At 36.4% G+C, this 27,602-nt stretch overlaps 1 protein-coding gene across 1 annotated transcript in view; it reads right to left on the bottom strand.

Moving 5' to 3' along the window:
• CNTNAP2 (contactin associated protein 2) overlaps nt 1–27,602 on the bottom strand; it is a gene marked incomplete at both ends in the record, with an annotated part of 1,866,690 nt that overhangs the window by 1,020,480 nt on the left and 818,608 nt on the right. Inside the window, 1 exon segment of the mRNA XM_080819035.1 lies at nt 25,554–25,701. Coding sequence (XP_080675161.1) covers nt 25,554–25,701 — 148 coding nt within the window.

Raw genomic sequence — 27,602 nt, 5'->3', positions numbered from 1 at the left:
ATATGTTAATTAACTTGATTGTGGTGGTCATTTCACTATGTATACATATATCAAATCATCATATATCTTAAATATATACAATTTTTTCTCAACTATACCTCAATAAAACCGAGAACATAAATGTTATTTTAGGCTGTTAAGATAATAAAGTAACGCTCTTTTCAATTATTCCCTTTTTAACAATGAAGAATTTTTTTCATCTTTAAGGATGAGGAAGCTAAAGTTTAACGTAATTTTCTCAGGTTCTGGATCTAAGACTTGTATTCTAAAAAGAGTTTAGATTATCTCTTTTATGTGGACACATGAATTATGTAGGATGGGCTGGTTTTTTGATTCTCACTGTTACATTACAAATATTGTAGCAAAGTTATGAAAAAACTGTGATAAAATACCATTCTTTATCATAATATATGGTTCTTGCCCTGTTGCAGATCTATCTAACATGTAATCTTCTAAATATAAAAGGAAATAAGTATTCACCATAGTTGCTGTTAGAGATAGAGAACCTATTTAATTATTTATGCCAATATTTTTCTTCTTGACTATTCTCTCACTATCATGGGGCTATACCCTGCTCAGATTCAGTTTATACGAAAAACTAGTTAGAATCTGTGAGAACAACATGCACTTACTAGTCTTTAATTGGGACTGACCACAGCAAAAATTTTAGGAAACACCAAATCACTATCTATTTTATTTATTTATGATCAAATAAAATGAATATAAATTCAACAGCTCAGAAATTTTTTACCAGACACATCTACAAGGCAAAAACCACTTCAACATGATATGCTGTTCAGATCCTCTATAAGGAGACTTCCAGGGACCATGAACACTGAGAGGCAGTTTCTGGTATTACCTGGACTGTTCTAGACCCAGCTTCGGCAACCAGGGGTGGGATTTTAAATCCTCTAATTCCTCGGCTATCCTGGTAACAGAACTGAACGGAATATCTCAGACCTGGCAGGGATCTGCTAAAAGTTAACAGTCTACAGACATCTTCAGTTCCATTTAAAGAATTGTCATGGATCATTGAGATTTTTTTCTCTCCTCTACTCAAACAATAGGTCAATGTGACCTTTGTTCCTCTGGAGTATTTATACATCAAGCTCCAGCAGCAGATGTCAGGTTTTTGCTCTTAGACCTCTTGAATTAACTTGTAATGTACTCCCCTGCAAAACTACCTTTCCCACCTTAATTTTGCTTTAGATTTTGGAAGGTAGATATAAAAAATCAGAATCAGAACTATGATCACTCTCTCCATTTATCTGAAGCCTCCTGACTTTAATATCCACTAAAACCTAAATGAAATGCAATCATTTTCACCTTAAAAAAAATCAACTTAAAAATGAGTGCCAGTAAGAAACAGTTCATCTCTTCAAGAAAGTGGTAACATACTTGGAAGAATATAATAATAAGGCAATAATTAATTTCTCATGATAGTATACGATAAAGGACAAAATTAACATAAAAGTGATGTGATCCAAGTGACTAGTGGGTTTAATTCAACATCTGCCACTAACCTGCTAGTTTGCAAAGCCACTCTAGATTTCACTTACCTGGTATTTATGTAAGAGCTATTAAATATCATTTTAAATTGTATATCAGATTTGCACTTCCTCAATTTCTTTTAATAGTTGGAACTAACTGACTCACATGGAGATCTCATTTGTCTTTGATCAATTTGATCTCATCTTTAGCCAATCTATTTCCAGACTTGGAACACTGAATGTTCTCTAAGTGAATACTCAAATGGTTGTCATTTATTTAACAGTTACTGTGCAAGGCATTTTTTATTAAACTTTTCAATTAATATTTACAATATTAAAGAACAGATGTACTCATACCCACTTTACAAACGGGAAAGTGATTGTGGAAATGATCTATGACTTGTCCAAGGTTTTACAGCAAGTAAGAGAACAGCTGGATTTGGACAAGACTTTGAAAGAGAGAATTTCCTCTCCTTCTGTGCCTTTGAATCCCATCTCATCTACAGATTTCTCCACAGGAAGCAGAAATCAGAAGAAAACTATACAGGACAGATTTATTTAATTACTGATACATTTAAAGGTCCAGTATTTTATTTTTCATTTGGGCAGATGGACACCTTCACAGTCTTCATTTATAAGAAATTTGAGTTCTGGAAATTTTACAAAATTGATGTGGGATTTAAAGGGTTGTACTTACAAAATTTTTTTGTTTTGCTAGATTAAAATAAGTCAGTCAAATGTGAAGATTTTAACAATATCTAAGAAAGGATTTATTAGATAAAGATATGTTGAAGATGGGGAGGATAATTTTCCATTCACTATAGACCTTTCTTCTTTTTTTCAGAAATATTTTGACATTTAATAGGTTCCTCTCTGATTAACAGAATTTTGTAACTTTTTATGGAAAAATATACTATAAGCACTGTTGGCTGCAGACAGGTGAGGGTAGAGGAAGAGACAAAAGTGGCAGGTGCGCATTCAAGAGAATCCAAGCAGCATTCACCTTCTGTGAAGAATGCCACTCGAAGCACATGGAAAATGTCAAATCCATACGGAACAGTGAGGTCAGTCAGAGGATTCTTCCACATCATTTAGCACTTGAGATGCTACCCTTTTAACAACAAACAGCCTCTTGTTATAAGGTGGAGAGGTTTTTATGGCAGGATACATAGTGCAGAGTAGTACACTGTGCGCATGTGTGCATGTGTGTCTGTGTCTACATATTTTTTTTCTTTTTCATATGGCTAGAATAATTTTATGAACCATTTGTCATGAGAATTCGGATATGTCAATTTGGACGGCATTTTTAATAATCCTTGTTTAATGCTCACTCAATACATCATTACTATAATCCTCCAAAATTAAAAATAAAACTGACACATTAAATGGCATGTTGATAGTAAGTCAGCATTTTAATATAGAGACTATTAGTACAGCAGTCCCCCCTTATCCATGGGGGACATGTTCCAACATCCCCAAAGGATGTTTGAAAGGAGAGTACTGAATCCTATACATAAAGTATGTTTTCTTCCTGTATATACATACTTATGATAAAGTCTAAGTTACACAGGCACAATAACAGGTTAACAATAACTAATAAAAAAATAGGAATATTATAACAATATACTGTTATAAACTGCAATAAAAGCTATATGAAGATGCTTTGTGTCTGCCTCTCTCAAAGTATTTTATGATGCTGTACTCATACCCTTCTTCTAGTGATGCTATGAGATAATAAAATGCCTGCGTGATGATGAGGCATTGATGAGGTGAAGTGTGGTGAACAACACAGCACTGTGACACAGTGTTTGGTTACTATGGACCTGAGGATATGCTTGGAGAGCCACCTGCTTCCGAGTGTGGCTGAGGGTAAGTGACAGTGTGGATAAAGGGGGGACTCCTGTACTGCTACTTTAACATGTCCTTTCAAAAGGCGGAAGTGCTATACTTAAAACCACCGAAGAACATCTGCTTAAGATTGAGAGCAGTGTTAATAAGAGACAAAGGTTTTACACTAATTTTAATGTCCCCTTCTCTTTTTCTTTCCATCCCTCACTTCTCTCTCTTCTTATCTTTCTGCACCAACAGTTACTGTAATTTTCAACCTACACACCCCTTCCTCTCCTATGAAGTCAAAATAATCGTGCAAATATTCTGAGGAATCGAAATTGTGATGTGAATATTTCTCATGATTTTAATGGCAATGATTTACTGATTTATGGTATTCTTTCCAAATATGTCTGTTTTTAATTATTTATGGCCAACTAAATCTTAATTATCAGATATTTTGCCTTCCATTCCTGATTTCCACGTGACTTAATTCATTACTTAAAGGTAGCTTAAAACTGAATATTCTCGGGGCATCTGCGTGGCTCAGTCTGTTGGATGTACAACCCTTGGTTTCAGCTCAGGTCATGATCTCAGGGTCATGAGATCAAGCCCCAAGTCAGGTTCTGTGCTCAATGGGGAGTCTACCTCCACTCTCCCTCCTCCTCCCTCTCTGAAATTAATTAGTTAAATGAAAAAAAAAAAAGAATCAATATTATGAAATTAATTAGTTAATTGAAAAAAAAGAATTAATATTCTGGATCTCACTGGGATTAATATACTTCAAGAGCCACTGAGTCTGTAACAATCCTTTTCGCTTTCCAGGAAAACTGAGCATGTCATTGACTCCTTACCCTTAACTGAGTGTCCATGAAATTCCTACTGTGTCCCATACCTGTGGTTGCAGAATTATCTTCTAGTGTAAACTGCTAAGCACTTAGTTATTTCTTCCAAACTTTCTCTATATTTTATGAATAAAATAGGGACTCATTCTTTCAAAAGTATTTCAATGGTATCTACTATACACGAAGCAGAATGTTCAGGTCCAACACCCACCAACTGACTGCATTCTAACAGAAATGAATACACACGTTAACTTTGATATAATACAGTAGGAAAGGACAGAACACAATACTAAAACCAGATCCAGTATGGTTCTGCCATTGGTTCCTCATGGGGTGGTCTCAGGAAACACATCTGTCTCTTTAGGGGAGCTCTTAGTTCCTCACCTGCAAACTTCGTATCTGGTCTAGGTCATCCCCAACAGGTCTGCCACCTCTAAACATCTGTGGGCTCCAGGACTCCTGTTTACTGTTCTTCTTTAATGTCAATCATTTCAGAAAATCTAAGTACTGGAAATTACATTTTGATATGAAGACAACTCTTTCTAGAAAATGATTATTATGCTGTATGAACACTAAGACTCATTTTTGATGCTTAATTAATGTTTAAGGGATGTTTCCTTATGAAGTTAAGAACAGATGTTGGATAATAAAATTCATCTCAGATCTGAGAACCTAAGAAATAAATGAACAGTTACTAAATAATCCTCTGTGCTATCCAAGAGTACTAGGAAATGAGAACGACAGCAACAATAATAATAATGGCTAATATATTTATGACGGCTTACCTTAGGCCACCCATTGTGTTAAGCGCTTTAGATTTATTATATTTAATCCCCAAGCCAAATCTATGGAGTGAGCATTATTACTCCCATTTTGAGGGGGCAGAAATGGGGATTTGGAAAGCTTAAGCAACCACCTTAAATTACCCATTAAATAAACTTAGCATTTACTTTAGATTTCACTTTCACCTCCTTTCATTATATCATACTGTTTACCATAAAAGAGAATGTACTTCAAAATACAGTTAACACAAATAATCCCTATACATGCATTTTGTGTTCAAAACTCAAAAGTGACACTGTGAATTAAATTTCTGCAAATGAGGGGCACCTGGGTGGCTCAGTGGTTTAAGCCTCTGCCTTCAGCTCAGGTCATGATCCCAGAGTCCTGGGATCGAGCCCCGCATCGGCTATCTGTTCTGCAGGGAGCCTGCTTTCCTCCCGTCTCTCTGCCTGCCTCTCTGCCTACTTATGATCTCTGTCTGTCAAATAAATAAATAAAATCTTTTAAAAAAAAATTTGGCAAGTAAGTGCGGAATATTGTCGAAGACACAAAAATCACCCATGTCTCTATGCAACATTTGAGCTAATGAAAACACAAATTATTTTGTTTTGTTTGTAGACTATAAAACGATGGCTTATAGTCTAAAGTAGAAAAAAGTTATCATTTTTGCTTAATATATACTTTTTACCCTTTCTGATCTAATGACTATGCTCTCTATATTGTTTTTCTTATAAATAGTATATTTAATCTTCATATTATTACTAATCTATGCATTCTATATACTATTCAAAGAGATAAAATTTAAAATATAAATCATAATAGTATAGAAAAATTATACTGCTTCTTATATATCATTTAAAGTATAGATTTTAGGTACTTTTTATGATATTATTAATTCTATACATACCATAATTAGCAGTTTTGCTGTTAGAAATTTGAACACTAAGTAAATCAGTTAACTCAGCTAGCTTCATATTTTTTCCAATACAATCACTGTTTTCTCTTTTGAGGTAATGATTTATTGGTAGACTATCCAACAGGATCCAAATTGGTTCAAATGCCCAGAAGTAACTGTGCCCCTGTCCTCACCCCCTCCTCCCCCAAGCTCAAGCAGAAGACAGCCACTGAGCTTGAGGGAGGAGGGGTGAGGACAGGGGGAGTGTAAGTCTCAGGGACAAATAAATGTGTACACATTCAGTGACACTGAATAAGACCTAAAATGAAATGACACCAAGATATGCTAAGATTAAATTCCCCCAAAGAACATCAAGATGGGAGCTCGAAATATAAACTGTAACAAAGGGATGAGAACTTTCATACACATCTGAATTTGTAAATTGAGATTCAAATCTTGCATACATTTGAAAACTGTATCTGATTCAGTAATTTCTGAAAGTTAGTAATACAGTTATAGGATGTTAGTAATTCAGAAAAGTATGTAAGAGAAAATGAAAGTTATCCATAATGTCACATCTTAGATATAACAGGGTTAATACTCTGATGTGTTCTCTGTACTTAAATTTTTAAATTTTTAAAAAATTTTTTACCAACTGGTAAATGAAAGACACATTGCTTGTATAAACACTTTTATATCTGCTTTTCTCTAACTAATTCCGTATCATGACCATTTTTTGTTGTCATTAAAAACTCAACATTTTCATGTCGGCTGCACAGATAGTTCATTCAACTATTTTGTCTTCTTGTCATATCATTCAAAGAACTACTTTTACAAAAAGTCAGGCAAAAAGAAATCCACATTCTTCTTTTCCAATAGTTCTAATGGAAGCATTTGGGAATAGGTAATCAATCAATAAAAAAACAAACAAAAGCAAAAAGATCATTACCCTGGTTTTTATACTCACTAGCTGAACAAGAAAACAAAAACTTAAATTAGTTCTTAATTTTCTCATTGATAAAACCGGGAAGATAGGGGTGCCTGGGTGGCTCAGTGGGTTAAAGCCTCTGCCTTCGGCTCGGGTCATAATTCCAGGGTCCTGGGATTGAGACCTGCATCTGGCTCTCTGCTCAGCAGGGAGCCTGCTCCCCTTCCTCTCTCTCTGCCTGCCTCTCTGCCTACTTGTGATCTCTGTCTGTCAAATAAGTAAATAAAATCTTTAAAAAAAAAAAAAGGGAAGATAATAATTCCTCATTGTAGTAGTTTAAGAGGATTAAAGAAGGCACTTAGCACCATATCTGACATGTCATCACTGTAAATGTGAAATAATCTAGCTACATAAATAATGATAACAATAATTATTACTACTATCCTCAATGTGGACCTATAATGCTCTGGTCTTATGCTGCCTGGTTTTTACGCTACGAGCTAACATGCCTTGATGGGGGAAAAAAAAAAGCTAGGCTGACAACATGTGATATGTAAGTAAGTTAATTTTATTTCTCTAAACATTGGTATTCTCATTTGCAAAATGACTATATAGAGCATAGTTTTATACTGTCTACATATTCTACTCTACTTTGTATATTTGAATAAACACGATCAACATGATACAATGATTTTATCCTCAAAATCCAAAGAGCATTAATTCACTTATATCCTATCATTCCATTTTTTACCACAGCCCTATGACGCAGGGAGGGGGAAAGGGCACAGCATTTCATACAGATTAGAAAGATCTGAATCAGGAGAGGGAGGAGCAAGATGGCAGAGGAGCAGGAGACTAAATTTTGTCTGCTCCCAGGAATTCAGCTAGATACTTATCAAACCATTCTGAACACCTACAACTTCAACAGAAGATTGAAGAGAAGAATAGCAGCGATTCTACGAACAGAAAAGCGACCACTTTCTGGAAGGTGGGATGTGCGGAGAGGTGAATCCGAGGCAATACACAGGAAGACAGACTGTGGGAGTAGGGAGCCGCTGTCAGCTGGCTACCGGCAAGTGAGGGAGCAGCAGAGCAAAGCAGAAGTTTTAGAAGTCTGCTCTGTGGAGGGACGTCACTCCAGTGGCTAAGCAGGGGCTGGAATCCTCACTGGGTCAGTGTAGTCTCGGGACTTTCGGAGTCACAGAAAGACCAGGGGTGCCTGAGTCCAGCAGAGCTCCCAGGTAGCGGAGTGGGGAAGCCAGCTGCAAAGATGGAGCTTAGGAGTGGGCTCTCAGCTCCGCGTTGCCCAGAACAGGGAAGCTACTACTCTTTGATCAGGGACCTCACAAGTGGCAGATCTGGGGAGAACACCCCCTTCCTTCACCAGGAGGAGCAGCACGAGAGAGCCCTGCAGGAATCTGCTGGGTTTGGAGACTCCAAACAGGGCTGTGGGCCAGAGACAGAAATGCTCAGTCACAGGCTGGGTGAGCTCAGAGTGCTGCCAGAGACCAGAGAGACAGGTGCAACTGACTGCTTTTCTCTGAGGGCTCACTGAAGTGGGGGGGAGGTGGGGGCAAGACCTCTGCTCCTCCAGGGCCAAAGACTGGGAGGCTGCCATTTTCATTCTCATCCTCCAAATCTGTACTGAAAGCATTCAGGGAACAAAAGCTACCAAGAGCAAAACCAAGCAGATTACTTGCACTGGCCCCTGGCAAGGGTTGTACAATGGTGCCTTAGGCAAATACATCTGAGAATCACTGCAAGAGGCCTCTTCCCCTGAAGATCAGCAAGAAGATCCAGCCAAGACCAAGTTTACTAATAAATGAGAACTGCAGAACACCAGTGCTAGGGGAATATAGCACATAGAATTCATGGCTTTTTTTTCCATGACTCTTTAATCTTTCAAAGTTAAATATTTTAAATTTTCATTCTTTTTTCTTTTTTCTTTTTTTCTTTTTCCTTTTTTATTTTAACTATTTTATCTCACCAATACTTTTTCAAAATCTTTCTTTAATTTTCATTTTTATAGCCATATTTTTTTAATTTAATTTTTGTGCGTATGTGTTCCAAAATTCATTGTTTACGCACCTCACCCAGTGCTCCATGCAATACATGCCCTCCTTAATACCCACCACCAGGCTCACCCAACCTCCTCACCCACCTCCTCCAAAACCCTCAGTTTGTTTCTCAGAGTCCACAATCTCTTATGCTTCGTCTCCCTCTCCAATTTTCCCTAACTCACTGCTCCTCCCCATCTCCCAGTGTCCTCCGTGTTATTCCTTATGTTCCACAAGTGAAACTATATGATAACTGACTCTCTCTGCTTGACTTATTTCACTCAGCATAATCTCCTCCAGTCCTGTCCGTGTTAATACAAAAGTTGGGTATTGATCCTTTCTGATGAAGGCATAATACTCCAAGTGTATATGGACCATATCTTCTTTACCCATTAGTCTGTTGAAAGGCATCTTGGTTCTTTCCACAGTATGGTGATTGTGGCCGTTGCTGCTACGAACACTGGGGTACAGATGGCCCTTCTTTTCACTACATCAGTATCTTTGGGGTAAATACCCAGTAGTGCAAATGCTGGGTCATAGGGTAGCTCTATTTTTAATTTCTTAAGGAATCTCCACACTGTCTTCCAAAGTGGCTGCACAAACTGCATTCCCACCAACAGTGTAATTCTATCCCTTCATTGTATTTAACTTTATTTTTTATATACATATAAGTTTTTCTTTCTTTAAAATTTTGGGATACAGTTTCTTCTAACAGACCAAAATATACTCTAAATCTAGGGGACAGCTTTGTTCTAGTCTCCAGCCTGATCATATCCTCTTTTTTTTTTTTTTTCCTTTTTCAACAACTGCTTATCTTACCCATTCCTTTTTTTTTAAATTTTTAAATTTTTATCTTTACATTCATATTATATCCCTTCATCATATTTACCCTAATTTATATATATACACGTGTGTGTGTGTGTGTGTGTGTGTGTATAATTTTTTTTCTTTCTTTAAAATTTTGGAAAGCAATTTCTTCAAACAGACCAAAATACACCCAAAATCAAGTCTGTGGCTCTGTTTTTTTTTTTTTTAAGATTTTATTTATTTGACAGAGATCACAAGTAGGCAGAGAGGCAGGCAGAGAGAGAGAGAGAGGAAGGGAAGCAGGCTTCCTGCTGAGCAGAGATCCCGATGCGGGGCTCGATCCCAGGACCCTGAGATCATGACCTGAGCTGAAGGCAGAGGCTTAACCCACTGAGCCACCCAGGCGCCCCTGTGGCTCTGTTCTACTCACCAATCTAAATATATATATATCCAGTCATAAGAGGAAAGTTGGAAAGAACGCAAGTACATGGATGCTAAAGAGCATCCTACTAAAGAATGAATGCATCAACCAGGAAATTAAAGAAGAATTGAAAAAAATTCATGGAAACAAATGAAAATGAAAACACAATTGTTCAAAATCTTTGGGATGCAGCAAAGGCAGTCATGAGAGGAAAGCAAACAGCAAAGAAGCCTTTCTCAAGAAATAAGAAAGGTCTCAAAAACACAAACTAACCCTACACCTAAAAGAGCTGCAGAAAGAACAGCAAATAAAGTGTAAACCCAGCAGGAGAAGAGAAATAATAAAGATCAGAGCAGAAATCAATGAAACAGAAACCAAAAGAACAGTAGAACAAATCAATGAAACTAGGAGCTGGTTATTTGAAAGAATTAATAAGATTGATAAACCCCTGGCCAGACTTATCAAAAAGAAAAGAGAAAGAACCCAAATTAATAAAATCATGAATGAAAGAGGAGAGATCGCCAACACCTAAGGAATATAAACTATTATAAGAACATATTATAAGAACTACATATTATTAGAACTACTCACCAGCAAATCTATTATAAGAACATATTATAAGAACTACGTATTGTAAGAACTACACACAGCAAATCTGACAATCTGGATAAAGGGATGCATTCCTAGTGATGTATCAACTACCAAAACTGAACCAGGAAGAAATAGAAAACCTGAACATATCCATAACCAGCAAGGAGACTAAAGCACTAATCAAATGTCTCTCAACAAACAAGAGCCCAGGGCCAGACGTCTTCCCAGGAGAATTCTACCGAAAGTTTAAAGAGTTAATACCTATTCTTCTGAAACTGTTCCAAAAATAGAAATGGGAGGAAAACTTCCAAACTCATTTTATGAGGCCAGCATTACCTTGATTCCAAAACCAGACGAAGACCCCATCAAAAAGGAGAATTACAGACCAAATCCCTGATGAACACGGATGCAAAAATTCTCACCAAAATACTAGCCAATAGGATCCAATAGTACATTAAAAGGGTTATTCACCACGACCAAGTGGGATTTATTTCTGTGCTGCAAAGTTGGTTCAAAATCTGCAAATCAAATAAATGTGATATAATACATTAATAAAAGAAAGAACAAGAACCATGATACTCTCAATAGATGCTAAAAAAGCATTTGACAAAGTACAGTATCCTTTCCTGATCAAAACTCTTCACAGTGCAGGGATAGAGGGTACATACCTCAATATCATCAAAGCCATCAAAAAACCCCAATATCTTGCCATTTGCAACTATGTGGATGGAACTATAGGGTATTATGCTAAATGAAATAAGTCAATCAGAGAAAGACAATTATCATAGGATCTCACTGATATGAGGAATTTGAGAAACAAGGCAGAAGATCATAAGGGAAGGAAGAGAAAAATGAAACAAAATGAAACCAGAGAGGGAGAAAAACCATAAGAGACTCTTAATCTCAGGAAACAAACTGAGGGTTGGTAGAGTGGAGGGGGGAGAGGGATGAGGTGGCTGAGTGATGGGACATCGGGGAGGGAATGTGCTAGGAGAGTGCTGTGAATTGTGTAAGTCTGATGGTTCACAGACTTGTACCCCTGAAAGAAATAATACACTGTAGGTTAATAAAAAATAAAAATTAAAAACAAAACAAAACAAAACAAAAGATCTGAGTCAGAATCCTGAACACATTCACTGGATCATGTGGTGTCACGCAGTGTTACACAGTCAACAGAAGTGTTGTGAAAAATGCAAAACTGGGCCTTCCTCCTATCCTTAATAGTAGGCATAGAGCTCTTTGAAAAAGAAGCTGAGAAGAAGTAGAGCAAAGCTTTATTTTACATATTTATCTCCTCTCTTTTTAGAGAAAATCAGCCTTCACATTATACCTTAAAGGTCAGTGTTTCTCAAATCTAAATGGAGTGTGTTAAACAATATGAATTTGTATTCTATTTGCAAAGCACATTCTATAACACTTCTTTTGTTTTTAACTATCTATTGGCAAATGCAAAAGGCAAAGTGAACAACCATATAAATAATACTCAGCCTGAACTGTGTGGAGGACCTAGTTAATCTGACCTTGATCCCAAAGTTAAATTCACATTAAAGAAAATGCAAACTTATCCAAAGAAGAATACAGATCCAAGCCGATCCTAGTTGAAAAGATATTAACTAATGCAAAGTATCAATGAATTGGTACCTAAAAACAGCTTATATTTTTAAAATGTGTCAAAAAAATTGCATGATTCTCCACAAATGGCATAGATAAAAGATACAAGACTTCAGGGGTCCTTTTTTTGCATTATTTATGCTGATAAGGTGATAAAGGAGTGTTTCTACCTACAGTATATACACAAGAGATCTATAAATGTAAGCATACTGTAATACAATGATTTTCACCCTTATCAATATAGAGTCTTAGGAATTCTCAGTATGCATGTAGCAGACACTAAAATACAGATTAAATGAAAACTAAACTGATTCTTACAATGTGTCTATTTTCTTTATTTCACAATGCTTAGCAATGTAACAATCCAATTACCAAGTGACAAGTACAATCTATACCAGCAGTTCTCACCTAGGGGCAATGTTACCCCCCAAAGGAGACATTTCTTAATGTCTGGTGTCAATTTTGGTTGTCACAGCTAGACGAGGAGTGATGTATGACTAGCATCTAATGGGTAGAGGCCAGCGATGCTGCTGAGGATTCGACACTGAACAGCCTCTTGCCCCCATGCCCAGCAATGAATTATCTATCTGGCCAAAAACATCACACGTCAAGAATGAAAGACCTTGATTTATTTTGATATTCACCAAAGCCAAAGTATAAAATATGATTTGTTATAAAACATTCTTTTATTTTAGAAGGAACAAGAGCAAGGATAGTGAATAAAAAGCGAATGAGCGACACTAATTATAAAGCAGGAGGCACAAATTACAAAAACAGATTGACTAGGAAGGTCTTGGGAGAGATGTGGGAGATTCTGTCACTGTACCGAACAGCTGCAGGACAGCACAAAATGAGTCCACATTGTTGGCTGACAAAGAAGAAAACACAATGCATTTTCTAGTTATTCTATGATCTTGAATTCAAAGAGCCTCCTTTGTACAACAGTTCTAAATGAATCTGTGTGATGTTTTACCTTAAATATTGTTGAAAACTGCTCATCTGAAGAATTACAAACTTGCTTTTTGGTTGCTGACTTTGACATTGGTAAATATAATGTATTTCTGGCCAAGAAAAGCATTTCTATAACAGATGGGCACAACTTATCTAAATTTGGAGTAGAGTTTAATCAGAGGGGCTGTTAAACCAATTGTGCTCAAACAGTGAGTGACCTCAGCTATATTTTTCATCTTGTCCTTTGCAACACAGAAAAACCTTGTAAAACGATTTGAGGAAAGGTATTATCTTTTCTATATAAGCACAATGCCATAGCAAAGGGGATTCTCCTGCTCCCAAATGTAATATTTGCATTTTAAAGTAAGTATAAGAAGCCACTGGCCCATTCTCTAAATTCATTTCGTATGATACACAAATATGGCTGACATAGCATGTTTAAAATAGTACAAACGACTAAATATCTGATAAGCAGGAGGCTGGTAGCAGGGAAGAAAAAAAAAACGTTGCACGAGGCTTTACATGCGGTGGATGTGACCAAGGCTAGTAATCAATGCAATCCATGTAGTGATATTAGGATTAGATGGATAAATCACATTTATACAAATAAAGGTCTTAACTAGAGTCCAATTTTACTAACAATTTCAAGAAACAAGCAATCATAAGGCTGTAGTATTAGGCTTAAAATTAAGGTCCAGTATTATATGTACTCTGACATCTGAGAAAGTCCAGAGGGTCTCAAATGACCTAAATGCAAGTTTCCCCTACAGCTCTGCTTCCAGGGTTAAGGTCCCCCAGCCAAAAATCTTCCCTTATTTCAGGGATCAGGCACAGTTTCTGCTTATTCCTGAGCATTTATGTCATGAAATATCTCCATTCAATACTTCAATGATCACCTAGCTTAGGAGTTATTTTCCAGGGAGTCATGTTCATATATCCAGAGATGCTAAGTATGTTTACCATAAGCAACCTAAAACAGGTTCATAACAGGAATGCTCAAAACATTCCATAGGTAAGGACTTTCCTCCTAGAAAAATTAATTATATGGGAGCAGAGGGGGTGCAGTTATCAGTATCAGAATGTTTACAAAAGAGATTGGCCCAAGTTACCTGTCTTCTTCCCTCGGATCATTCTTCCATTAACTGGAAGTGAAACGGAACAGAGAGTGGGCTCAACTCCTCCCTGTCCACCAAAACAAGCATGAAGGACTTAAAAGACTAATATAGCATTGTTTAAAGTGTAAGAAAATATTACATATATATTCTAATGAGGAGTCTGAAAAATTGTGATAATTTTTTCAAGTCTAGGTATGAAAAATCTGATACTAGTCTAATAGAAATAACATTATTAAATGTTTTTAAACGAGTGATTTTTAATTTTTAAGTGATATATCCAAATAATTTGCATTGCTGGAAGGTTTAAGTGAGCATACTAAATGATTATTTTATTATATTGTTACTTCTAATTCATGAGGGCGATAACTGCCATCTTAAATATTTGCTCTTTTCTCCGTAGCTAAGCTAATTTAAATAGGTGATAATTAAGACTAACAGCTCAAGAATAAAAGCTAATAAAAGAATCTCTTAATGTATATTTGTAGTGTTTTAAATTTTACTTCTTTCCTCACATTAACCAGGGATTATAAGTGAAATGCTGATGGACTGCATAACTGTAATTTTGACGTTCGTATTCTTTGCAATCACCTAACATATATAAGGATTAACCTGTATGAATATCTCAGGAGCTGAGGTTCCCTGAGGAAAGGCACTGACTGAGGTTGATAAACCTCCTACACCAAAATGCAAGAAAGCTTGAGTTGTGTCACTTGCAAGCTGTCCTTAAATGAGTGTATTAGGACGACCAGACCTTCAGATTGTACTGTCAGATATGTGGGACAATACCGTGCCGATGCTTTTATTGCCAAACATCTTCTCCTGTATGTTCTTACAGTGAGAACTGTGGGCCAATTTTTTACAGTCATTAGAATCTACAAGATAATATTTCTGTAGGCCATCACTGTGATTATAAAAGTTCCCTGTGGGTGAAGAAGAAGAAAAGAAGGATTAACCAAAGGAGAGAGGCATCAAATGACAGAGAAGGAGCAATGCTTCAGACTGTTATGAAGGATTCCTAGGTCTGCAAATAACTCACTTATGCAAGTCACATAACCCTGTGGATTTTGGTTTCCTCATTCGTAAAATAAGGGATTGGGTTAGGAGGCCTCCTGGAAACTTCTTAAAGTTCTTGTAGAGTATGCACAGGTCTCTTTGTATTAATCAAAGTACCTTATTTGTAAACCATGCTGAAGCATTGTTATTTTTCATTATTTTATTCTAATTTTCAACCAGTTATCATGCTATGTGTATGCTTTATTTTAAAATATGTATTTTTTTGGAAATTATTTTATGAAAAGAATTCTGAATTAATATTTACAATAAAAAATATATCCTCTCTTATCCCACAACAGAAGTGTACTGTTACTCCTACTTCAAAACTGCAAACAGGTATGATTATATGTTATTCTCAATCAATAATTTTGTTTATTTTTAAATCAACATTGTTGATTTTATATGTGAACTTAGAAAATTCTTGAGGGTAAATTAGATTTTGTAGTAAGCAATACAATGTAAATCTAGCTCTAAATCAATGTCTAAGTAAGCATTTCTCCAAAATATGAACTAGCTGTCATCTGTGACTCTTGTATCTAAGGAGAAACTAACGTATATTTGCCATGTTATCTCATTGAATAGACTCAATAGTAACTATCTTCCAAGTAAAAGAAATTACACTGGAAAAAAACAATTAAATGCTGATAGCATGCATCTCCATAGACATGAAAAATGAGAATGTAATTCTTTGTTTTTCATACCATAAATTTCCTTTCAACGCAAATGTCACCCTCAAATGTCAATCCAGAAATGAGACTCACCAAGTATCTGATTTTTTTTGTATAAAATGACAAAAACTTATTATCTTGTAACACCTATGAATTTACATTGCCTAGTAAGTCAAAACCATAACACAAATGATTCAGTTTATTTTTCACCATCTCAAAAATATTTTTTACCTGCTACAATAATCTTCAATTACTGCATTATTACCAACAAGGTGAGCCAGAATTAGATATATACAGATAATGTTTCTATTACAAAGTATTCCAATTCAAGTTTAAAATACAAACTTCTTTGCAAAGACCTAAAGAATATATGTTCTTGAAGCTAAGTTCCACTTCTCCTAGTAGCAAGAACATTTCGGTTTATAACATTCCGAATGTATTTTTTATGTACTTGCATACATGAGAACAGAGCATGTCCTTTATATATAACATACTACCACAATTTAAATTATCTCTCTACCATGTGTAACTTGGCTTTGATAGCTATTAAATCTATTTTCATACTGATTTACTTTTCACACTAATCTTGATATAAAGTTCAAATTAACTAATAAGAGTATGATATTTTTCTTCTGATGATAAGCAATTTACATGTTTATAATTCATAAAGCAGCTGCATGAAATTCTGGTTTAAAATAATCTTAAACAGAAATACCATAAGGTCCCAAAACACTGAAATTAGAAAAAGAAATGCTAAATTCTTTGCTTTGTGTGACTCTTTTGGAACATCTATTAATATAGTCAGTACAACAAGTCTTTCAACACTGTGTAGGCACCTAGAACAACACTCAATATCATGCAAGAGAATCATACCCTGTTCACCTAATGAAAGAATCTACCCAGCATCAAAGAGTAATCAGTTTCCACTGAGGGAGTAGGTTAGGCCCACATCATCTGCATCTTGGTATTAGTTCAGTTGAGCAAACGTTACTTGCATATGGTCTGATAATTGACAGGATGCCAATAATGAATATGGTGACTGCGTCTGCCCTCTCCCCAGAATCTCGCACTCTGCTGTATTTTGGAATACTTTGATACACATTTCACTGAAAATATTCACACAGTGTAATGGGAGTAAAAAGAAATGTGGTTTATTCTGAAAATTCAGAGAAGTCTTCTTGTTGAAAATTGCATATCAACTGAATCCTGGAAGAGACGAGACTGAGGAGGGGAACATGGAGAGGACCTGGTGGTTGCAGAGGACATCCTGGACAAAAACATGTTCAAGGAGCACAGCCTGTACTGGGGAACAGGAACAGTCTGTATTACTTGAGCACAGAGTGCAACATGGCAGTGAGAGGATGTAACAGGAAGGCACTATATTTCAAGATAACACCTTGAACTTTACGCAATGTAGCACCATTAAAGTATTTTAACCACAGGTATACATGTTGCACTTTAGATTTAAAATTAGCAAAATGGTTTACAAATAGAATTCAGTAAATCCTAATGGGATTGGTGAGTCCGTGTCACAATATATCGATCCCCAAGAAATGTAATAAATCTTTCACTTCATGTGTGTGTATTTGTATGTGTGAAAAACACAAAATACAAGTAACCGGAACCCTTTCATTTTATGTATAATTAAATATTTAATTTAAATAGGAAGACATGGGTGGATTCCCAAAACTACTTATTTCTCTGCCCAGCTAAACTAACCTAACAGAAATTCTTACTAATTTTAATGAATATATATGTTCTCCAAAATTCATATCCACCCAGAAACTCCAAACATGTTTGTCCTTGGAAATGCAGTCTTTTTAATTGGTTACTTTAAGATTAGGTCAACCAAAGCTAGAGGCATCACAATTCTGGACTTTAAGCTGTGTTACAAAGCTGTCGTCATCAAGACAGTCTGGTACTGGCACAGAAATATACACATAGATCAGTGGAACAGAATACAGAACCCAGAAATGGACCCTCAACTCTATGGCCAACTAATCTTCGACAAAGCAGGAAAGAAAGTCCAGTGGAAAAAAGACAGTCTCTTCAACAACTGGTGCTGGGAAAACTGGACAACCACATGCAGGAGAACGAAACTGGACCATTTCCTTACACCACACACAAAAATCGACTCAAAATGGATGAAAGACCTCAATGTGAGACAGGAATCCATCAGAATCCTAGAGGAGAACATAGGCAGCAACCTCTTTGACCTCGGGTATAGCAACTTCTTACTAGGGACATCTCCGGAGGCAAGGGGAAAAAAAAGCAAAAATGAACTATTGGGATTTCATCAAGATAAAAAGCTCCCGCACAGTGAAGGAAACAACAAAACTAAAAGGCAGCTGACAGAATGGGAGAAGATATTTGCAAATCACATATCTAATAAAGGGCTAGTGTCTAAAATCTATAAAGAACTTATCTAACTCAATACTCAAAAAATTAAAAAATCTAGTTAAGAAATGGGCAAAAGAAACGAAAAGACATTTCTCCAAAGAAAACATACAAATGGCTAACAGACACCTGAAAAAAAAAATGCTCCACATCACTCATCATCAGAGAAACACAAATCAAAACCACAATGAGATACCACCTCACACTGGTAAGGATGGCTAAAATTAACAACTCAGCAAACAGCAGATGTTGGCGAGGACGCAAAAAAAGAGGAACCCTCTTACCCTGTTGGTGGGAATGCAAGCTGATGCAGCCACTTTGGAAAATAGTACAGAGGCTTCTCAAAAAGTTAAAAATAGAACTACCCTAAGATCCTACTAGGCATTTATTCAAAGGATACAAAGCTAGTGATTTGAAGGGACATGAGCACCCCAATGTTTATAGCCCCAATGTCCACAGTATGAAAGAGCCCAAATGTCCATCGGCTGATGAATGGATAAAGATGTGATACACACGCGCGCACACACACACACACACACACACACACACACACACAGGAATATTACTCAGCCATCAAAAAGAATGAAAGCTTGCCATTTGTAACAATGAGAATGGGACTAGAGTATATTATGCTAAGCAAAATAAGTCAGTCAGAGAAAGACAAATACCATATGATTTCACTCATATGTGGAATTTAAGAAACAAAACAGATGAACATAGGGGAAAGGAAGGAAAAATAAAGCAAGATAAAAATAGAGAGGGAGGCAAATCACAACAGACTCTTACCAAAAGAGAACAAACTGAGGGTCACTGGAGGGAGGTGTGTGGGGGGATGGGGTAACTTGGTGATGGGTATTAAGGAGGGCACTTAATGTTATGAGCAACAGGGTGTTATGTGCAACTGATAAACCACTAAGTTCTACCCCAGAAACTAATACTATACTATGTGTTAAATAACTAGCTATAAGTTAAATAAAATCTTGAAAGAAAGAAAAAAAATTAGGTCATACTGGATAGGGTGGATTTTAAATCCAGTGAGTGGTGTCTTTATAAGAAGGCCACGTGAAGACACAGACCCTGACACACAGAGGGGAGAAGTCCACATGAGGACACAGAGCCTGGCACACACCAGGAAGAAGGCTGTGTGAACGGAGAGGCAGGCAGTGGAATGATGCACAGACAGGTCAAAGAGCATGAAGGATTGCCAGCAACCACCAGAACTAAGGGAGGCACATGAAACAGCTTCTCCCTCTGGAAGAGGAATTCCCTTTGCAGAAGGAATCAACTCTGCTGACACTGTGGTTTCTGACTCCTGACCTCCAGAACTACAACAGAACAAATCCTGTTGTCTTCCACTACACAGTTTGCGGTACTTTGCTATGACAATCCTAGGAAACTAACACACACACACACGACAGCACCTCTTGCTGAGACAGCACGGTCGTAGTGAGTATCAGTTTGTGGTCCCTACGGAGGACAATCTCATTTGCACAGCATGAAATGAACAAGACACCGTCCTTTTGTTTGTATTTGGCTTTTTTGTTTGTATTTTGTTTGTATTTGGCTTCTCTCGATACTTTTTCCTGCCCTAGTATGGTGCTTACTTTCCACCATGATTTGCATTGGGTGGTATATCCAGGCTTTAGTAATTATTCATTCAAACTGAAGGCATATACAAAAATTAGTTTAGTTGTGTGTATCTTGGTTTCCCAAGGCATTGACTTGACTCTCATGAAGACTCTGGTTAAAAGTTCATACAGTATTTGTCATCAAAAATGCTCACATCAATCAGGACACTGTACTGGGCTTGTGTAAAATGAATGTTGGAGTACTGCAGCCATAAATGATTTTTAGAAATTATTAGACTGAGACTTCTCCCTTCTGCTTCATGTAGTCTCTCTGGTACAGAGTAAGAAGATTAGCATCGGTGTTTTGGGAGAAGGTTTACTGAGTCAGAAGATGTGGGGAATATCACTAAGTTTTAAAAATAACAGCATGCACTTCTTTCAACTAAACTGGAGGGAAAACCAAATGTAGAGGGAACACAATAATTTAAAATGAGTTTAGATTCACTGAAATTAGAACTCCTGTGAGTCTCAAGACAAGTCAGGAAATACCAACAGGAGAAGCCGTAAAGGCTTCAAAAAAGTGGCCTAGAACTAACCTTCTCCACCTGGAATAGAGTGAACTTTCTATCTGCAAGCTTGAGAAATACCGAACGTCTCAGACGGCAAAGTGGCCACAGAAGAATTGCACAGAGGAGAAATGACAAACCAGGGGGACGGCAGCAGCACACACCTCCAACAGAAGCACTGCTCATGCTGAGATCCTGCCCTCTCCAGTCCTTTCAGCAAACTTAGAAACAGAGGAAGGGCTCTCCCATTCCCTAATTAGCAACTTCAGGACAGACCTCAGAAAAGTCTTCTAAGGGGCTTTTAGAAAGATGAGCGAATTCATTTCTCTCTCCCACAGGAGTGATGGAAGCCTAGTTTCTCCTTGCGACAGAGTACCGCTAACTCTTACGAGGGCAAAATAAAAGGGTGTATCTGACTTTTCCCCTTCAAAGATCCATGATTCTTTTTCTCATTGAAAAGGCAAAGTCTCTGACATAGTATTTCACTAAATTAAAAACAAAAAAAAAACAAAAAACAAAAACAAAACCAGAAGGCCATCTTCTAAGGGCCTACACTAGGACAGGTAAACTTAAACAATAGTAGCTTTAGGAAAGTTGTCCATCACAAATATGTTTAACACATATTTTTCTTACTATAAATGTGTATTTCTCTTGGAAAATACATAAATACAATCTGGATTCTTCAAAAATAGATACATAAAAAGAATCTGATCTGGACATTAGTTACAAAAATGGCCCAGTTGGGGATCTTGTTAAAGAAATGACTAGTCATTAACTCTTCGACAATAAAAACTGTGTCCAGGATATTAAATCATTGTTCACCAAACTAAGGTTAAAAATCAGAGAACACTATTTAAAAAATAAATGTTGTAGGTTCTTTAAAGTATAAAAGAACATGGAAGAAAAATAACAAGCAGACTTTTGGTTCTTTTAATCTACACTAACCAATATGGTAGTCAGCAGTCACGCTATGTAAATTCAAATACAAGTGAGTTAAAATTAAACACAATTTAAAATGAGTTCTTCAGTTATCTCAGCTACATTTCAAGTGCTCAACAGCCAGATGTGACTAGCAAACTACAGCAGGTCAAGGACATTCACATCTTTTCTTCTACTGAAGAACACAGCTCTAAAGCTATGTTTGTACCTTTTCTCCCCCTAAAATGATATTGATACGTCTATGGCTCCCAGTCCCTGCTGTACAAAGTACCCCAAACCAGGTGGCTTAAAACAACAGCTCTATTTTATCACAGTTTTGGAGGCCAGAAGTCCCAAATCAGTTTCACTAGATTCAAATCAACGTGTCAGCAGGACCTCAATTCCTCCGGAGACTCTAAGGAGAATCTTCTCCTCTCCTCTTCCAGCTTTTGGTGGCTGCTGACATTCCTTGACTTATAAAAGCATCACTCGATCTCTGCACCATGGTCACAGTGCCTCCATTTTCCTGTCTATGAATTCTCCCTCTGCCCGCCGCTCCCAAGGACAGAACCCATGTACCTAGAAGCCCCCTGGAAAATGCACGATACTCTCCCCATGCCACAGTCATTAACTTAATCAAATGCTCTGACTTATTAAGTAACATTTACAGTTCCAGGGATTAGTACCTGATACCTCTGGAGACCATTATCCAACTTACTACAATCTCCTACAACGGTATTTTTCTTCTATCCTACATTTTATTTTATGTTACCAGTTCATCATTTACTCCACTGGCACCTACTGATATAATGTTAATACAGTTTTTTAAGTGTACGATTCCCGCCCCCCCCCCCCAACCCAGAGACGCTTATATACTAGAAAAACTAGCTTCCTACGTAGCTTCAAGTATTTTTTTTTCCTTTCCATTTGTGACTCCCAAAGCCCGGGCTAGATGGAGAAGGCCATGATAGTATGAGCTCACCACTTCACAGATCCACTTACAACAACTGTAGAACACATTGTCCTCTTTTAAGCCACACGTGAGTCACCCCACACTATTTGCCTTTGGGCAAGCGGTGTTTGCCTTTACTCTGAACTCTAAGTAACCCCATTAACAGTGTTGGTTTTAAAAATGATTTTTTAAAGAAAGCCACCTCAAAAATAAGATAATGTGTCTGGATATCCTAACAAGAATAAAATAAAAGAGAAAGAGAGGGACTTGGCTATAAAAAGTATTCAAAAACAATAAATAAAATAAATAAATAAATAAATAAATAAATATAAATAAATAAATAAATGACAATCCAACAGGAAAACAGGCAAAATTGAACAAACACTTCAAAGAAAGAGGTACACAAAGGAACGACAAGCATAACCTCTTTAAAAATCAGGAAAGTACTCACTAAAACTAAAATGAGATATAATGAACACTCACCACAATGGTTAAAACTTTGAAATCCATACTAAGTTCCCAAATTTGTAAAGCAACAGGAAATCCAATACATTGGCTATGGGAGTGTGAGTTGATAATAACCACTACAGAAAAGAATTTTGTCATTACTGACAAAAATTAAACATACATATATCCTAACTTGGTATTACCCTTCCTAAGGTGACACCCATGAGGAATATTTATAGCAATTCTATTAAAATAGCCAAAAATGGAAATAATTCAAACATTCATTAACATAAAATGAATTGATGATTATAGGATATTCATACACTAGAGTAACAGTGCCAATGAATATAATCAAATACCTTAAATAACAGTGTGGATAATTCTTACAATTATTATTTTGAAGAAAAGAACTCAGATGGAAAATGATGTATACTTCAGGACTAAAAAAAAATGTAAAATTAATCTATGAGGATAAAAATCAGGTAAATTTCTACCTTTAAAAAGCAGCAGTAACTGGGAGGGGGGCCAGGGGTCAATATGATTATTTTATTGACTTGGTGATGGTTACATCATTGTTCATTTTGTTGGAATCAAGGAGTAGGAAAGTAGAACAGAGGGTGTGAGCTCTAGCATCATACCGGACTCACTGGTTTTCCTTTCAGCTCTATCATTCAGGCGATAGGCCTCTGGGTGTATTTTAACTTCCACTATTTTTATCTCGATAAATAATACTATACTAGTTGTTCCACCTGATCTCTCATATAATGTTTTCCTTATTCACCATGGTATTACTAACATTCAGCATATTTCATGACACATAAAAAGTGCTAAGTAAGTATTAATACATTTCATACATCATGGTTTCCATGAAGAGCATTACACATTTTTCATTTACTGAACATGCTCCCTAGAAAATCCATCATGCAGAGGAAAATACCACATTTTGTCTTGGCCTTCCCAATGTGCTGATACTTAGAATATATGTGAACACAGAATTCTGTATCCATAATGCTCAGACCACATATAGAGAACCCAGATTTATGTTAAGGCTCATTTTAGGCTTCTCCTAACAAGTTAAATCTTCCTCCTGAAAGTCTATATTCTGCTGAAGAACTACATTTCTCTGCCTCTCTACTCGATGTATTTGCTATAAGAAAGTGATGCCCGGGGCACCTGGGTGGCTCAGTGGGTTAAAGCCTCTGCCTTCGGCTTGGGTCATGATCCCAGAGTCCTGGGATCAAGCCCCACATCGGGCTCTCTGCTCAGCAGAGAGCCTGCTTCCTCCTCCTCCTCTCTCTCTCTCTCTCTCTCTGCCTACTTATGATCTCTGTCTGTCAAATAAATAAATAAAATCTTAAAAAAAAAAAAAAAAGAAAAGAAAGAAAGTGATGCCCAAATAAAATAAACACCTGGAGAACTTTTAAATGATCTCCATGGCCCCTTTGTAGTAACCACTTCAGTTTGCACGTAACAATATTGCTCATGAATAAATAAATATGATTTGGTTATCACAACAGCTACTATTTCCACACCAATCTCTGTAACTGATTTCTACAGAGGTGAAAGCTTTATATATATTTTTATTATAAACTACCAAATGTTTGGTTAATTTTAAAAAGCTTGCCAATAGGTCATTTGCCATCTGCTGCTTGTAGTGAACTTTTATTTTTACGTATCTGTAGGAAAGGTAAGGGAGAGTCTAAGGAGAGTAAGGTAGACTCCTAGGAGGAGGGAAATATTTTATCAGAGAATTCATATTCTAAAGCCAGTATTTGCAAATCATGTATTTGCAGATTGAATCTCTACTACCTAGTGGCCTCAAAACAGCTCAAACAATCTTTAAAGTAATTCTGTGTTGGTACTGCTTTCATAGAAGCAAATAAGCAAAGACATCTTCGGTAGATAAATCCATCATCAACCTTGGCCTGAAAGAAATTCCACCGATGGAAGTTTTAAAGAAACTAAGGTCATAGTCAAGAAGATGGGGAAAAGAAGGACAGGCAGATAAGAGGGCTGTAAAGAAGAAGACAGAAGAAGAGGAGCGGCAAACAAGCACTACTGGTAAAAATAGTAGAAACAAGACAGCAGAGCTGTAATCCCCAAAAATCCATATATTAGAATCACCAGACGTCTATACAATGTATTTAAGATATAAATAAGAAAAAGAGCTTAAAACATGATTAATAGAAAAGCATCATTTTAGGGGACCAAGGCAATTTTTTAAAGGAGCAAATAAAACTTACAGATATACAAAGTATCCTTGACATTAAAATTCAGTTGTTAGCTTTAAAATAGTAAAAGGTGAAATTGATGAGAATTGGCAGGGAATTCTCAAGAATATATCCAAAATTCATCACGAAGAGTCAAAATGATGGATAATAATGTAAGTTTCTACTTTTTAAATATTGCATAAGACTTCAGGCAACTTAATAAGCTTTGTCGTTTTAGTCTACAGAACAAAAATCCTTTGTTTAAGGTATTTTTATGTGTTTCTGTGTAAAGATGTAAAAATATATTTAGAATATACAGATAAACTTACATATTTATATATAAAAACAAGGCAGTTTATTGTCAGAGAAAGCAAGTAATGTTAAATAATCAAAAATAAATCACTAATTAAATGAAAACGACAAAATCCACCATAAATTTCAACAGATACTCACAGTAAGAACAGCCATAGACCTCAATTCTGAGCCCAATGCGGCCTTCTCCATTCCAGTCCAGGGGCACGATGCGCACATAGCGGGCGATCACTGGATGCTGTAAATCATGACGAACCACGCTATCAGAGTTGATGTTCCCAGGAAATGCCTGGAAAAAAAGAACAGGGATTAAAAAATTAAAGAAAAACGTACTTTGAAAACAACCACGTTCTCTGTGTGCTAAGATAAATGTAAGTTTTCTTCTCCAATGGCAGGATTTTATATTTTCTACTATAAACAATTTGAACAAAGCTACCATACTTTCTTTATTTGAAAACAAGTCTGGTTTTAAACGGAAACTAGGCCAAAATTTCTATGTGCCCTTTTGAAGGTGAAAAAACACACATATTAGAAGAATGAAACACTATATGGAACCCATTGCAGTGTCCAGTAAATATTTAAATTACGAGTTCTCATATTTTACATTTAAATTACAGTCTTTTCCACCTCCAACCATATTTCGTGCTTTTTTAAAATCTCTCCACCTTACCTTCCCATGCCACCATTAGAAATCTGAACTTTTTTTCAACATCAGTTCGATTAAAAGAACAACTGAACACATTGTGCAAATAGCCAGAGTTTTCTACCTTTTATTGGCATGAACACATTTACGGAGTTTACGAATTGATCAGAAATGTGTCCATTCCAGATTTCTCATTTACAGAGGATGTGGTCAAATCAAAAGAGTGATTTCCCATGAACCTTATTTACATTGAGAACTTCCCATTGTCTTATGTTTTTTCAGCAGAGAACAAACGGATTTCCTTCAGGCATGGCCAGCATTCATTCAGGAAACATTTGTAAAACATCTATTCCATAGTAAGTATAGAACAAGATAATATGGGGACATAAGATACCTAGCCATAGACACTATACTCCAAACAATCACAATCTAATAGGGAAAATGTCAGTATAAAATTCTAATTCAAGGAAGATTTAAAGAAACAGACTATCATAATTTAGAAAATATAAGTCAAGTAAATGAGAAATGTCTGTTTTATTTTAAACACTAGCAGTTTTAATTTCATACATACATTCTAGCTCTTTCTATATTAGATAACTTGAATTTTTATAATGTTGTATCCCATGTGCCCTCCTCTTTTATATTTGTTTATATGATCTCTTAAACACTGAAATAAAAATTTTAAGAAGAAAACTGCCCTTTTCTAATCACACACACACACACACACACACACACACACACACAAAACCCAAAACACAACATAAGCACCATATTACATGGCTAATTTGTTGTCTTCTTGACCTGAGACTTTGAATTTGCTTCTGTATAAAAACAGAAGTTCTATCTTTAAAAAAATTATTTGTTAACAGTTTTTTAAACACATAAAATTGATAAGAAGCACAAAAGACATGCTTTTGATAAAAAGTACATAGCAGCTTTGAAGCAGGAGGCTACGGTTTACTCTCAACACACATGGCACAGCCCTGAATTTGTGGTTGCCAGTTTGTTACCTCATGGGCACTCTTCATACTCTAGCCTCCAAAACACAAAATGTGCAGTATAAGACCTAGTTATATAGGGCTCAGAAGGAAATATTTCCTCAGGATTAAAACTATTTTCTATAACATATAGACGTCCCAATAATCTACATGAGGGTAAAATTTAGTCTAGACCATGTACAGTTGCGTGTCTGAAAACTGGGATGGTCTCCAGGGATGATCCCGTTGAGCCCTCTGGGGTTTTCCTCATCCTTAGCTGCATCTGCCTTTGCAGAATGGGCCACACCTACCTTCAAGCCCGAAATGAGCTTTAAGTCATGAATGTTAACACTGAGAGCATCTTCTTTGTATCTTACTGACAAAATTTGATCAGGAAAACCAGCAAAAGATTTTTTTTTTTTTTTTAGGTATTTTTCTAGCCAGGCTATAGCTTTACAAAGATGCCATGAATGTATTCTATTAAACTGTGGCTGCATTTTAATACCACTACTGGTTGTTCTGGCCGCAAAAGTAATATGGGTGAGCATCCCTGACCAAAATCACTGGAAT

This window comes from Martes martes, assembly GCF_963455335.1.
Source record: "Martes martes genome assembly, chromosome: 11".
Classification (NCBI taxonomy): Eukaryota; Metazoa; Chordata; class Mammalia; order Carnivora; family Mustelidae; genus Martes; species Martes martes.
Note: the sequence above shows the minus strand (reverse complement) of the source record. Positions and strands in the feature narration are given on the sequence as shown.